The sequence below is a fragment of the Plutella xylostella genome, chromosome 15 (genome assembly GCF_932276165.1).
Source record: "Plutella xylostella chromosome 15, ilPluXylo3.1, whole genome shotgun sequence".
Classification (NCBI taxonomy): Eukaryota; Metazoa; Arthropoda; class Insecta; order Lepidoptera; family Plutellidae; genus Plutella; species Plutella xylostella.
The window spans coordinates 4,990,205-5,003,890 of NC_063995.1; the positions used below are offsets into that span (position 1 = coordinate 4,990,205).

At 38.3% G+C, this 13,686-nt stretch overlaps 1 protein-coding gene across 8 annotated transcripts in view; it reads left to right on the top strand.

Moving 5' to 3' along the window:
• The window catches only part of LOC105396373 (matrix metalloproteinase-14), a 33,054-nt gene that overhangs the window by 12,822 nt on the left and 6,546 nt on the right, over positions 1-13,686 (top strand). For all 8 annotated transcript variants that reach the window (XR_005253853.2, XR_005253854.2, XM_038108081.2 and 5 more), the window contains exons 3-8: positions 4,665-4,794; positions 6,438-6,542; positions 7,010-7,178; positions 8,994-9,069; positions 12,938-13,015; positions 13,397-13,528. Coding sequence is in view for 6 of the 8 variants with exons in the window: in XM_038108081.2 (XP_037964009.2) it covers positions 4,665-4,794; positions 6,438-6,542; positions 7,010-7,178; positions 8,994-9,069; positions 12,938-13,015; positions 13,397-13,528 (690 nt within the window). In the remaining 2 variants the exon portion in view is untranslated. The remainder of the gene's footprint in view (positions 1-4,664; positions 4,795-6,437; positions 6,543-7,009; positions 7,179-8,993; positions 9,070-12,937; positions 13,016-13,396; positions 13,529-13,686) is intronic.

Consider the following 13,686-nt stretch of genomic DNA (forward strand, 5'->3'; position numbering starts at 1 on the left):
TATTGAAACTTCAATTATCGTTAATACGCTTATATCCTGAAGGCATTTCTAGGACGATTATAAATTATACTTATACCTACATTACTATGAAGTATAATAATACTTCGCTATGCGATTGGTTGTGTACCGAGTGTGTTATAGGTCGTTAGCATTGTGATGAGCTTAATGCCCCCCTCTAGTGTACCTGATGCTGCGCACGCTGCCAGGTCACGTGGCCGTATTTACAAGCCAAATTTAAATGTGCATATGCTAATGAAACTATAATAAATACGTAAGTAATACTGTCATTTAAAATAGATATACGATTATATGAGATAATAAAAAAAAAAAACATTTTTTTTTATAAAAGTAAGCAGTGGATTTTACTCCATAAAAAAGTTTTCTCATATAAAAGACAGTGTTATTGTTTTTCATACAAAAGAGTTAAACGCACGCACCGAAATTGAAAGTTCTATCTTGAGAAGACAAAAGACTATTCATATTCAATATTCATATCAAGTTTATCAAAGACATAGGTATCACAGTAAAAAATTCTAATAAGGTATTTAAATAAACACTAAATGTTTTCATGACATTTTATTTCCATCCAAGGACTTAGTCAAAATATTTTCCAATAAGTGTAACTGCTCTTAATTTTGTTCTTTATTCTACCTACCTTGTAAATATTTTACATAAACTAACAGTTGCCACAGTTTAAGCCAATCAATGACAATGCTGTGAAGTTACCGAAAATATAACTTATAAAATTACATGAACATGACATAAAATTGCTTCAACCATAGTACTTAGTCAGGATAACTTTGATAGTACACAATTGCATATCTAAGTCTGAGCTCTGTTTAGGTTTTGTCCACGCGTCTAGGTCTTGTTATCAGCCCTCTCTCATCATGAGACACGGATGTTCTTCCGGGAATGTAGCGTGTGTCAACTCATTACTACGATATGATATTGCAGAGTCAGCTGTTATTATGAATGTATAATGAAATATGGATGTAGGAGAAATATTCTCAGTATTATAAATCATAACCTGGTAAACCTTTTTCTGAGTTTTTTATGTTGGTCTTCTTGCTCCACACACATATCAGTGCACAAAATTTTAAGAATTGAAAGGCCTACCATGGAAGATGAATGCCTATTTGTTACATAGCTAAGAAATTACTATAAACAATGCCGAAGTTGCATTTAGCTCGTGAATTGACGACTGCATATTTTTTTAAATAGCTGCATGCAAGTGCCTTGAAGGAACCACGTGTAGAAGCATAATTTTCCATGCGCCGAGTCAAGTGTATTGGCCTGCAATTAGGATACATCATGTGTATTCAGACGGTGTGTTGCGTAGTGGATTAAGTGATATGTCAGTTCATGATAAGTATAGCAAGCTGTCTACGAGTATAGTAATGTTTTAGTTCGTAGTTGTTTTTTTTGTGTAACAGTATCAGTTCAGTATATCCATAAGACTAAATATTTACGCACTCATTCTATTTTTGTCACTTTTGATATATTATTTTTAAGTAGAGTAAGTCTCAAAAAGTACATAAAACTAGGTCTGTAGCTCGAGGAGCACAGTGGGTGGTTCGACTTTCTGATTTAAAGTCAATTGATCAATGACTTGGTGCGAAACTACCGTTACCCGCGGCTGCTACTTAGCACAGGGCGCAAGATGCTCACGGTATGGCGAGGCGAAAGCTTTCCATCGTGCTAGCTCTTGAGGCAATGCGATGTGGGCGCGAAACGCTAAGCTTTTGGGAAGGTTGTCGTGCCCATCTTGCATCTTATGTTGGTCCGCATGTCCCTATCGACTACTACAAGCACGCATTAAGCATCGGTTGACCTCCATTATGAACTCCGTTTTTTACACCGTTGCAGATCGAAAGATTGTTCACCTGAAAAATTACATTAGTGTTATATTGAATACACGAGTCCGGGTCAAGGTTTCGTTAAAACCTACTTAAGTTTTTGTGTGCACGAGGTACTTAACCTAAACTGTCATTATGGTTTAAAAAATATAAGCATTTAAAATATTAGTTTTATGCCAAACTTTCAGATGAGTAACTGTGTTAAAATAATACGCGTACACTCATGTTTATGAAAATTCTGCAGTAAAAAACGATGCAAACACGTTTAACAAATTGACTTTTCCTGTATTAAATAACAAAAACTTTTCTACTTACTGCGAATTCGCGATGCGACAGAAAAGTAAATAATTCATGTGGGTTGTTATACACAAACGATACACAGTAAGCGTTTTGCAAACACAAGGTATATTTCTGTTTATTGCATCCGCCACTCTCTGACCGCAGCCGTCGCGTGCGCATATATATTCACTGCACGAATCCTTTTTAGGGTTCCATAGATGAAGGGTAGAAATCCTTATCGTTTTTGTCTGTTTGTTTTTTATTTTATTAAAACGATTAATGAATGTAATATGTACTGATATAAACATAATTAATTATAAAATACGTATGTAGATACGTTTGAACGTAATTTTCAATATGTACATTAAAGTAACATTGTCATCTAAATTCTAATCACAGTAATATTATCTATATAATAATATGTAGCCGTAACACAGTATACATAAACAGACATACATATATATAAGGATGGTATAGTAGGTATAGCACGCCTCAGTTAGCTGTCCATCATCGAACAATGTGCGGCCTCCACAATGTCATTGCCCCGCCTCACCTGCCCGTCCGTGGTCGCCACTCCCGAATCTTTTATCGCATTTCTTATCCCTCGCTCACTGAGTCAACTTACAGGCATGTGTTATGGCGGAAGTTAAAAAAACAACTGCATTTTAACTTTTTGTATTATGGAGTATACTGTATAATTTTATCGTAGACATGTTACCAACGTTACGGTAATTTCCTGTTTTTTGTCAATTGATATTTTACGGATGCCGGATGGTAAATTTGAGGTTTTAATTCTAATAGGTTCTGTGCATTCAAGTAGATTCGTTTGGATGACAATAGCAATGAATAAGGACAACTTATAATATTATCAGTTTTTTTTGTAACTACAGTTTTAATATAGCTCAATTTGTAATTTAACTGTTGTTGCATTTGATAACGAAACTTGCCACGTATAAAATAACTTTTTTACGTTAGCAGAGACCTGTCCATCCCAACAGCGGATGTTTACGTTACCCTAAACTAAACGCATGAATATTATAATGCGGCATCTTTGTGTATGCAGCGAGATCATTGTTCCTCACCGTGAGTACGTATTCCTCGCTGTGAGTACATATTCCTCGGCGGGCAGTGGGAACAAAGCGGCGGTGTCGAGATGCGTATTGCGATGCGACGCACGCGCCGCCGCCGCCGCCGCCGCCGCCTACTGCTGCCCCGGCGAAGGTCAAACGAGCCTTTTTCAACATCCGCAATTGTACCTGAAACATTAGCTTATATAATCATGCTAACGCTAGGCTTATTATAATATAATCAAAATAGCTCACACACCCACCCAGGCCTTTAATGTTGTGTTTCGGCAGATGATGAGGGATGGTATCTTTACGTTCTCAAACTAAATATAGCCTAAATTAATACTACTTACTTACTTAATATAAGTTCTTTGAATCCAATCTTAAATGGAAATAAACATACAGAGACAGATTACCTATTAACCTACCAACTTTTATTACAGTTGACGCCAGGTACGAGTATCTGATAAATGCGCAACTGCAGTTACATTTAAAGGTTGTTCGTCTTTAGTCTAAATGTAATTTAGTATAATTAAATAAGTGGGATTATAAAGTCTCTCTCATGTTTTATGACATCTCGGGTGTTAATATCTCTGTGTTGACAATAAACAATGGAAGGGTAACCTTGCGATAGTGACGTGACGCGTGCGCCGAGGTGATAAGGGCGTTTTTAAGTGACTGGGCTAGTTAGCAAACAAATGTGTCATAATCATAACATAATTGTACGCAAACATGTATAAACAGGAAGATTTATTAATTAATTCCCGAAAAGATAAATTGGTAGTAGTTCACGTTACGGGTGTAGTTAGGCCGTTTATTCATAATGCCTGACGATGAACTAACTTTTATTAACTAATAGTGAGTACTTACCTGTAGTTACCAGTATACAGTGTGTACATACATTCACTGATAACTAAAGCCTTGGTGATGCTGAGATGGGAGATGATAAATAAAAAAACAGTTTTATCGCTACCGAAATAATGTGAAGCTACACAAAAAGGGGCCGTGACATCATGAGTCCATAATATGTACCTATTGTCCACAATCATTGAACAATTCAGGTCAAGCCCAAAATATTGTTGGCATTATAATAGTTATTTTACTGTAGCTATGATATACGTGATACGACTTATCACCAAACCATCTTTAATCAGCAATAAGCCAGTTTGCAGGCTGCTGGTTACCCAAAATGTAGGCCAAAATGTATTTAAAGCCTACCAGACTCCCAATAACGTAGGCAATATACTCGTACACTCACGAGTCACGAGCAATGATAAAGTTCCAGTGTCAATAGCACTACATTGCTCCTAAACAGAAAAGGTTAATGAGGCCGTCTGAATGTTGAAGTACATTTTTGGAGTCGGCATTTTGTAAATGAAACTTTTTCATTGCTCGTGATTGTATTTTTATGTACTCCATTACGTTCCTTAGTACTTAAAGTTATTGTATTGTGTTGTTTCAGATGTACCTGGCTCAGTTTGGCTACTTGAACCCCTCTGTGCGCAACCCGTCCAGCGGACACATCATGGACGAGGGCTCGTGGAGGAAGGCCATCGCAGAGTTCCAGAGCTTCGCCGGTCTTAATGCCACAGGTAACGAACAGTCCACCACAAGAACATGCCGGCCGTCTAACGTTTCGCCGAAAACACGATTCGTAATTCTATACTTGAAAGAATTATTGTTTGATCTAAGTACCAAAGACTCGCCGAAAACCCTGTATATTAAATTCCATGAAGGTATGAAATTTTATGTAATATATGAGACGTCATTTCGACAATCGGAGCTTCTAGCTTTAACTCATATTATGTACCTAAGCATGTTTTACCTAAGTACTTATTTTAACATTGGAAACATGCAAAATAACTTACTCAGCTTATTCTTAGACCCGTGTTATAAAGTAGTCGGAAGTACGGAATACTTTTCCATAGAAAAAGTAATTTACTCCCCCTGGAGACTAAACAAATTGCGATTCTCATTTATCTCTACATCGCTTGTTCCGTTGACATAACATGACGCGTTCCATATGACTGGCTCACATTACTACGTGACCGTGCATTTCTTGGATTGCATAGATTTATGTAATGGCCGCGATGCTAACCCACATCCGTCCTGCCTTGACCTTCAGTCGCCACACACGAGCCTCCCGAACGCGGCACTTTTCATGAATACTGCAGATACAGTGCAAAGGCTAAGTCAGGGACCAGTATTATAGTTACAGTGATCTTTAGTCGTTGGAATCACTGTAGTACCTACTTACGTGTCTATAACCACCAGTTTAAGCCTCGGCAATTGAGCGGCCATGGTGAACTCTCATTACAGGCTATTATAGGCCTGATACAGATACACGCTGTGTAAACACACACATTGACATCGGTCGATAGCGTCAGAGCAGCCACAATGAGGCGCAAGTACGTGGATGGAAACGCGATGTGCTTCAGTGCTTGCTCTTCTATGAGATAGAACCACTGAATGTTAACTTTATGATTTATAAACGCTCTAATGCGCTGGTTTTAAAATATTCAAAGCAAAATAAAAATAGACGAGTCCGGTTGGAAATAAAACTGTGGTTAATTTAAGACTTTTGCAATGTTTTTTAACATGAGTTTAGACTGCTTTATAGGCGTTGTTCCTGTGTTTATCCAACGGTTTTCCGCGTGAGGTTTTTCTCGATGTGACTTTGTAATTACTTCCTTGACAATTAAATGGTACTTACTCATTGGTATGGAATGGTGTGACGATTAACTCACTTTTCAAATGCTGTTTGTTTGTCTAGATAACTTTGTTTTTTAGAATCGATGTAACAATGGAAAACCACTTGCTATAGGCATGTGGCCAATGGCGATGCATTACAACATAATTTGTTTGTTTACAATTTCTTAGATTCTAGACTTTATGATAGTTACTATGTTATAGGTATTATAAGATGGATTATGTATGTGGTAACGAATTCACGAACTCTAAACCAAGAAGAACAGAAGAGAAACTCGCATGAAAATTTATATTTCAATCCCAACTGCACACTGAGTAGTAAATAAGTTACTTACATATAGGTATTAGTCGAGCGATCGAAAGCGGATTATATGTAGCCTATTCAAAGTGATACTCACGAGCAATGAAAAATAATTATGGAACATCAATGGCATTTGGTGGATCTTTGCATTGCCCTTAACAAAAGCTAATCTTTAAACCCCGTGACTGTATATCCTAGCTACATGGTAATCTTGTGTAATTCCAGGCGAGCTGGACGAGGAGACGGCGCAGACGATGTCGCTGCCGCGCTGCGGCGTGCGCGACAAGGTGGGCTTCGGCGAGAGCCGCGCCAAGCGGTACGCGCTGCAAGGTTAGTTACACTATTGTACATACATAACTAAATAATTCAAAACGAAGGTATTAGACTCTTTGATCCCACTGCGTCTTTGAAATCTAATGTAATCTCCATTTAATAAAATAAGTATAAACAATACCTACAAATACATAATAAGGATTCCGCAGCCTGCCCTACGTAGATACTTTTACTCGTATACTACCAGAAGGGCTAGCACGAGGCGCAATTTAGACGTGACAAAAGTTTTGCATCGCACTCAGTCACATCGCGCAGCTTCAAAAGCGAGCGCGACGAAGAACTTTTGATACGTCTTAAATGCGCCATGTGCTAGCCCTTCAGATAATAGCAAATTTAAATTCTATATCGATAGAGCTTTTAAGGACAATCACTATGTAACAAATTTAATTACTATTAAATCAATAAAACTTGTGTACCCCAGTCCTCCAACTCCAACCCACTACCACGAACCCCCTAACCCACAGGTTCCCGGTGGCGCGTAAAGAACCTCACATACAAGATCTCGAAGTACCCGTCGCGGCTGAACCGCGCCGAGGTGGACGCCGAGCTGGCCAAGGCCTTCAGCGTGTGGGCCGACTACACCGACCTCACCTTCACGCAGAAGCGCTCGGGACAGGTGCATATTGAGATCAGGTGAGGGGAATTTATCATATATACATATATATGTATACCTATAATGTCATACTCATAGACTATGGAGTATTTAATACCCTTCCCGTTGTGTGGAAAGATTTTCTGAGGGTCATAGTCTAATGCAATTTTCAGACCTTAATTAATATTTGAGTGCCTCATTTAGGATATTGTATAAGTCCAGCTTTAAAAACGTATTGGTATAATGTAAGTGTACAGTGTATACATGTATTAAATCCAATCAATGTGCCCGATGAATATCCATTTTGGAAGCCTTTGAGTACTACTCTAGAAAGACTTTAGCAAATGTATTTTTCAAACATTAGCAATAGCATCACCTACAATTATATTTAACCTATTTCACATGTAGGTAATGCATTCGTACTGAATCACATTCCTCATAAAAACTGTGACTAATCCAACAAATCGTTATTTGTGCCTGAGTGTATCTGTTGTTCTGCTGAGTTCCAATAGATTGAGCGTGATTATATGATGCAACGAGAAGGAATAAATCAATAGAATATTTTTTCACGGAAGTATATTTTGTACAATCTTGCACTGACCTTAGGATGTATGTAATATTCAATTATAAGAGTGAGGTAAGCACGTAAAGACTTGAATGAGTGCGCTGTTGTCTCCGCCTTTATGGCAGAAAATAGTCGGTTACGGCACAGATCTACATGATACCAGTTGTAATGTAATGTCATCATTCAATTACATGCAATGGTATTTTTTATTCAAGCGTAGAACACACAGTGGACACGATTTACGTCCACAGACGTAAACGTACGTCATTTGTAAATACATAGATAGTGTTTAATTACCTCAGATCAACTACAAATAGATTCGCAATCGCCGTGTGCACTATTCTCTTTCTCACTCAAACCATAGATGTTGCCGACAAAAAAATAAAACCTAAATATGGGGAAATTTAACTTATCATAATAACAAAAACAAAACTTGAGTATATCGTCGGTTGATAGGAAAAAGACACTAAAGGCTAATTTTTCAATAGCCAGACAAAAGTTTTGCTGGGAAATAATTTTGATGCTGTTGCGTCTTAATGTTTCTCAATGTTTGTATTACCCAGATAACATTTATCTGAATATTGAAAAATCAGCCTTAGTGAGTTTTTCCTGTCAACCGACGATATAAGAAAAAAAACTTTACTCATACTTATTTGATTTCAATATAATTATTTAATATACACAAACTGAGTGGATTGTATAATTCATTGTCTTCGTCCAATCGAAACCATCCTCTTCAAAATGTGCCGAACAGAATTTTTGTATGTGTCCTTGGTTCCCAATTTGTGCGACCGGTAATATCTATCCATTTTCTTGATATTTTTTTTTCTGTCGGAAACCTATGAAAGAGATAAATGGATGAGCATGAGCATTATAATCGTGGGCCAAATAAATAGCATTTAGAAAATTTTGTTGTAACTGTCAGCCTTTGTTTGGCACAGATTTTTCATTTGTTTCATTGTTTGGCACAGAGAACTGACGTAAACAGGCGCCTCAGCAAAAAGGACAAAAAACATTTACAGCTTAACGTTTCTTTCTTACGCTTAATGTAGCTAAGCGTCTCTTTTTCGCAATGTCAGAACTGTCACGATTATACCCCTGTGTTAATTACCTACCAATAGCTTGGCGAATTATACCTGTACATTATGCACTTATTATGTATCTTAGACTATCAAGTGGTAGTTTACATACAGTCCCTTCTATCAGTTAGAGAAATAAAAATATTTTGTATAAGAATTCTTTCCAAAAACCCTTGAAACTATATAGTAAATGATAACGTAAATGTTTTCAGATTCGAGAAAGGCGAGCACGGGGACGGCGATCCCTTCGACGGCCCTGGCGGCACTCTGGCACACGCCTACTTCCCGGTGAGACACAACACCATCACGTATGGCTTCCACACGCATCATGATCACCATTCTTTACTGCAGGCCTTTCTCGAAGAGCCACAAGACTAAGCCACCATAATCCTTATCCATGATACTAAGATAGAATAACAAGTGAATTATGACAACTTGGCTGTATTAATGTAGGTAATGTCCTTAAGGGCCCGTACAGGGTGACGTGCCGCGCCAATTTTGGGTTTTCAATGCTCTTCACACAGCACACGCAGTGACACGCACACATGTAAGTTTGCACAGTGGGTCGATAAACTTTTACTCGCCAACTTTATTGACAATTATGTTCAAGTACATTTTGGGTGATTTTAGGGTAAGTAAGTATAATTCTTAAGCCTCAAAGAGAGAACTGGATGTCGCAAGAACTGTGGCAGGCAATTGAAGATCGGCACCAAGTCAAGGGCCAACTGCTGTCTGCAGTGGAGCCGTACGCATCTTGCTTAAGAAGCCGATATGCCAACCTCCGGTCACAAATAAAGAGGACTGCACGTCGAGACCGCCGCAGAGCCGCAGACGAGTTGGCGGACCGTGCCAACGTAGCCGCTCGCCACAAGGACATGCGTGCGCTATACGACGTGACGCGACGCCTCAGTGGAAGACGCACACGACCTGCGAGGAAGCCACTCAGAGCCAGCGATGGCAGTCTATTGTGCACCCAGAGCGAGCAGCTGCTGCGATGGACGGAGCACTTTTCGAGTCTCCTAGAGCAAGCCCAGGGCACAGACCAACAAGAGCCCACCAGCATGGATAACGACAGCATTCTTCTGGACATACCAACAGCGCCACCCTCTTTCGAAGAAGTAGTTGCAGCTGTGAAATCACTGAACTGGTGCCACTTTACTCTATACTCGGAACCCGATTAGCTTTCTCAAACAAATGTGGTATTTACTTGTAGAAAGGTAACTAAAAGTATTAAAGTGTAGATAATAAGTTTCGGGCATCCTCCAGCCAACTGAACCCCGACGACAAAGCAAAGTAAATACATAGTGTCGCAAAAGGGCTATACTAAGCCAAAAGGGGATGACTCAAGGGGTCATTCTGAACAACTTTTGTTCTACGAGATTTGCAAATTCGCGAAAAAAAATATTCGTTTTCCATGGTAAAAAGTCACATGTCCAACAAAGTTTCTATGAAAAAGGTTTTTTTTTGTTAATTTCCAAAACTCGTAGAGCAAAAGTTCAGAATGACCCCCTGTCTTACTCCTTTTTACCCGACTGCCGAAGGAGGAGTGTAATGTTTTTTGATTGTATGTATGTATATATGTATGTTTGTCTGTTTCCTTGTTCCCTCCTGTAGCCTAAACGGATTGATAGATTTTGATGTATGAGGTATTGTTAGAAGCGTATTGATGGCGCGATGGCTATAGGCTATGTGACGTTCCATTAAAATGTACATAGCGCCCTCTTGAGGACATAACGTGATGATCGAAAAAATAATAATTCAACTTTGCCGTGTAAGGTATCAAATGAAAGGACTTGATTTTCACATTACAAAAATATGCATATTGAAGGTATTTAAATAACAACACCAAAATTATTGAAATAAAAAATGATCATGAACTACCTACCGACGTAAAATTTTATAAAATAAAAACAACTAAAAAGTTACAAATAAAAAAATACAATTATAAAAAACTAAAAACCTGACTGTACGCTAAAAACATGAAAACGAGTCCCAATGTTAATGGAAAGTATCGCAGGCGGGGACCAACTTGACCGCCACTCAAGGCCGTTTTCTAAGTAACATTCAGCTAAATGGTGAACCCTCTGCTGGTATAATTTGTTTATATACCGCTTTTTCAATACCTGTAAGTACATTTTTTGGCAGCATAATATTTTTACTTAATTTTAGGGTTTCGAACGTCAAAAGAAAAAAAGCAACCGTTATAGGATCTCTTTGTTGTCCGTCTGTCTGACTGACTGTCTGTCACCGCCCTTTTTCTCAGAAACGGGTAAAGATATCAAGCTTATATTTCGCATAGATGGGGAGTATCCCAAAAAAAATATTATGGTACTCCCTGTCCCACACAAGTAAATTGGGGCTTATATTTTTTCCAGTTATTTTGATGTGTATCCTTTTTTTTCTTTGTTGTTTTGTATAAGTATGTGTTTCTTTTCTTTAAATCTGTATTTTTTTGTTGTTGCTGTCTATGTGTCGAAAAAATGTATCTTTATCTTCAAATCACGCCATCTATCGTTTGTTTTTTTTTGTGGCTACTGTCTATAGAAGAAATTCCGTCATTGACAATTTTACGTTACGAATTTATTTTTATTTATTTTATTTTTATTTTTACATTTTCGTGGAGAATCAACAGCATTTTGTTAATAAATAATTATTACTTATGAACACATAACAACTTGATGCCATTAACAGAATGAACTTAGTAAACCCAGTAAACCTAACACATCCAGAGGAAAAACTAAATCTCTTTCTCTCTCTCTGAAAAACATACTTAATAGCCCAAACTCGATGCTTTTAGCTATTAACATCTTTGAAATAAAATTGAGCCACCACCGTGTTACTGCCCTCATCAGATCCTCACGAGACCATACCTCAACCAGCACCAAGAGACTGTATTTTTGATCCCTAACCTAATGTTCGTGCGTATTGTCATCACTTAGATCCATTCGCTATATTCCTGCTCATCATCAGACCTTTACGAGACTGTAATATCACGAGAATATTGCACACTATCTAATTTAATTTAATGTATTGAATATACTGGAGGAATTATGCTTCCTCAATTTCAAATCAAATTATGTTGGTGTCATAAAAGTTGAAAAAGTGCAATGACAACCAATGTGCAGTGATTTTGTATCTGTACACGATAAGATCGCGAGCTGTCAGTGCTGCCTAAACCGACGTGACCCTTCTTTGGAGGCCAGCGGCCAACTGAGTCAAACGTCACTTGTGTTTATGATTTTATAACACAGAAAGCCGCCATAGATATTTGTATGAAGATTTGAGGGAAAAAAATTGCTCAAGTTTGGGATTAATTTACACAAAATAAGTGTGTGTTTATTAAAAAACAAGGTATTTAGCGCCTAGTCCAAGCCTTTAACTTTATAATATGATAAAAATCATATGAAAATTCTTTATAATTACTACACAGTTGTTACAATACGGGAGTGTGATTGACTGGTTTTTCTTGATATTCTGAAATTAATTTACAGTTATCCATAATCATTTACTTAAATTCGAATGATTCAGCACCTAGCTAGACTCTTCAACTACCTGTGTGATTTTTTTCAAGGCTGTAGAGCATCATTTACTACATAATTCTATGACAATGCCAACCCTCGATTCCCTATTGCAGACCCTTAAATGGCAGTGTACAGTACATACCTCTAATAAGTATAATTAATTAAGCTCAAATCTAATCTCCAAGGAGAGCATAAAGTAAACTGCTTATCCCAGAATTTCACACGGGTAAAAATGCGCCAGCAACTAATTCCAACCTAAGATCAAAATTAATTTTAAAGTCGTTGGGATTATTTGGCCCAAGTTTTTTGCCGCTACACAACGCATTAACATATGAATGAGTGTTGGGTACTGTTGCAAGCCGGTTATGGAAATTTAGCGGATGTTCCGCATATTACAACTAAATCGGGGAAAGTGTTTATAACGCGATAATAATATTTAAACTGTTGCCATTGTTGACATGACTATATTATTATGTCTACACATTGTGTACTCGCAATATGACATAAAATATAATGTGGTAACCATAACGTCGTTATTATAATTAGGTGTTGTTATTACCACTTAATTAATAGGTTAGTATTTCAGTTTATCTTATGCCTAAAATATGTATAACACGTGCATCGCTTGTTCTCAGGTTTACGGTGGTGACGCTCACTTCGATGATGCTGAAATGTGGTCCATCAACTCGAAACGAGGAACCAACCTCTTCCAGGTAAATAACATAGATTGTCAACCCGACGGCTTTCATCACCTCATCACAACCCATTACGTCCCCACTGTTGGGGCGCCAGTCTAGGTCTGATTTCTCGACCTGTTTTCGTTCTCGAGCTCGAGAATTCTCGAGCAGAAACCCTAGGCGCCACTCTCCTTCCAGCATATATAGCAAGGGTTTTAAGCTTATTCCACCACGCTGGCGCGGGTTGGTAGACCCAACACAAGCAAGGATTGTCGGATGACAGTCGACTGTCAGATGTTTTCAAGCTGCCTCTGACTAGGCTTAACGAGTGCCGATAGCCTAAATCAATAATATCTATCACTAAACCGTTCGAATTTCCACTCCATACATTAATTTAATCCCATTAAATAATTCCAGGTGGCAGCGCACGAGTTCGGGCACTCGCTGGGTCTGAGCCACAGCGACGTGCGCTCGGCGCTCATGGCGCCCTTCTACCGCGGCTACGAGGAGCGCTTCCAGCTGGACCAGGACGACGTGCTCGGCATACAGGTACTGTGCACACTGTACAAAGAAGAGGGGTGTTATAAGTTTAACGTGCCTGGGTATTTGCATGTCTGTGTAGCTGTCTGTGGTAGCGTAGCTCTCAAATGGCTGAACCGATTTAAATTGATTTTTTTGGGTCATAGGTAATGTTACTCCAATTGTTC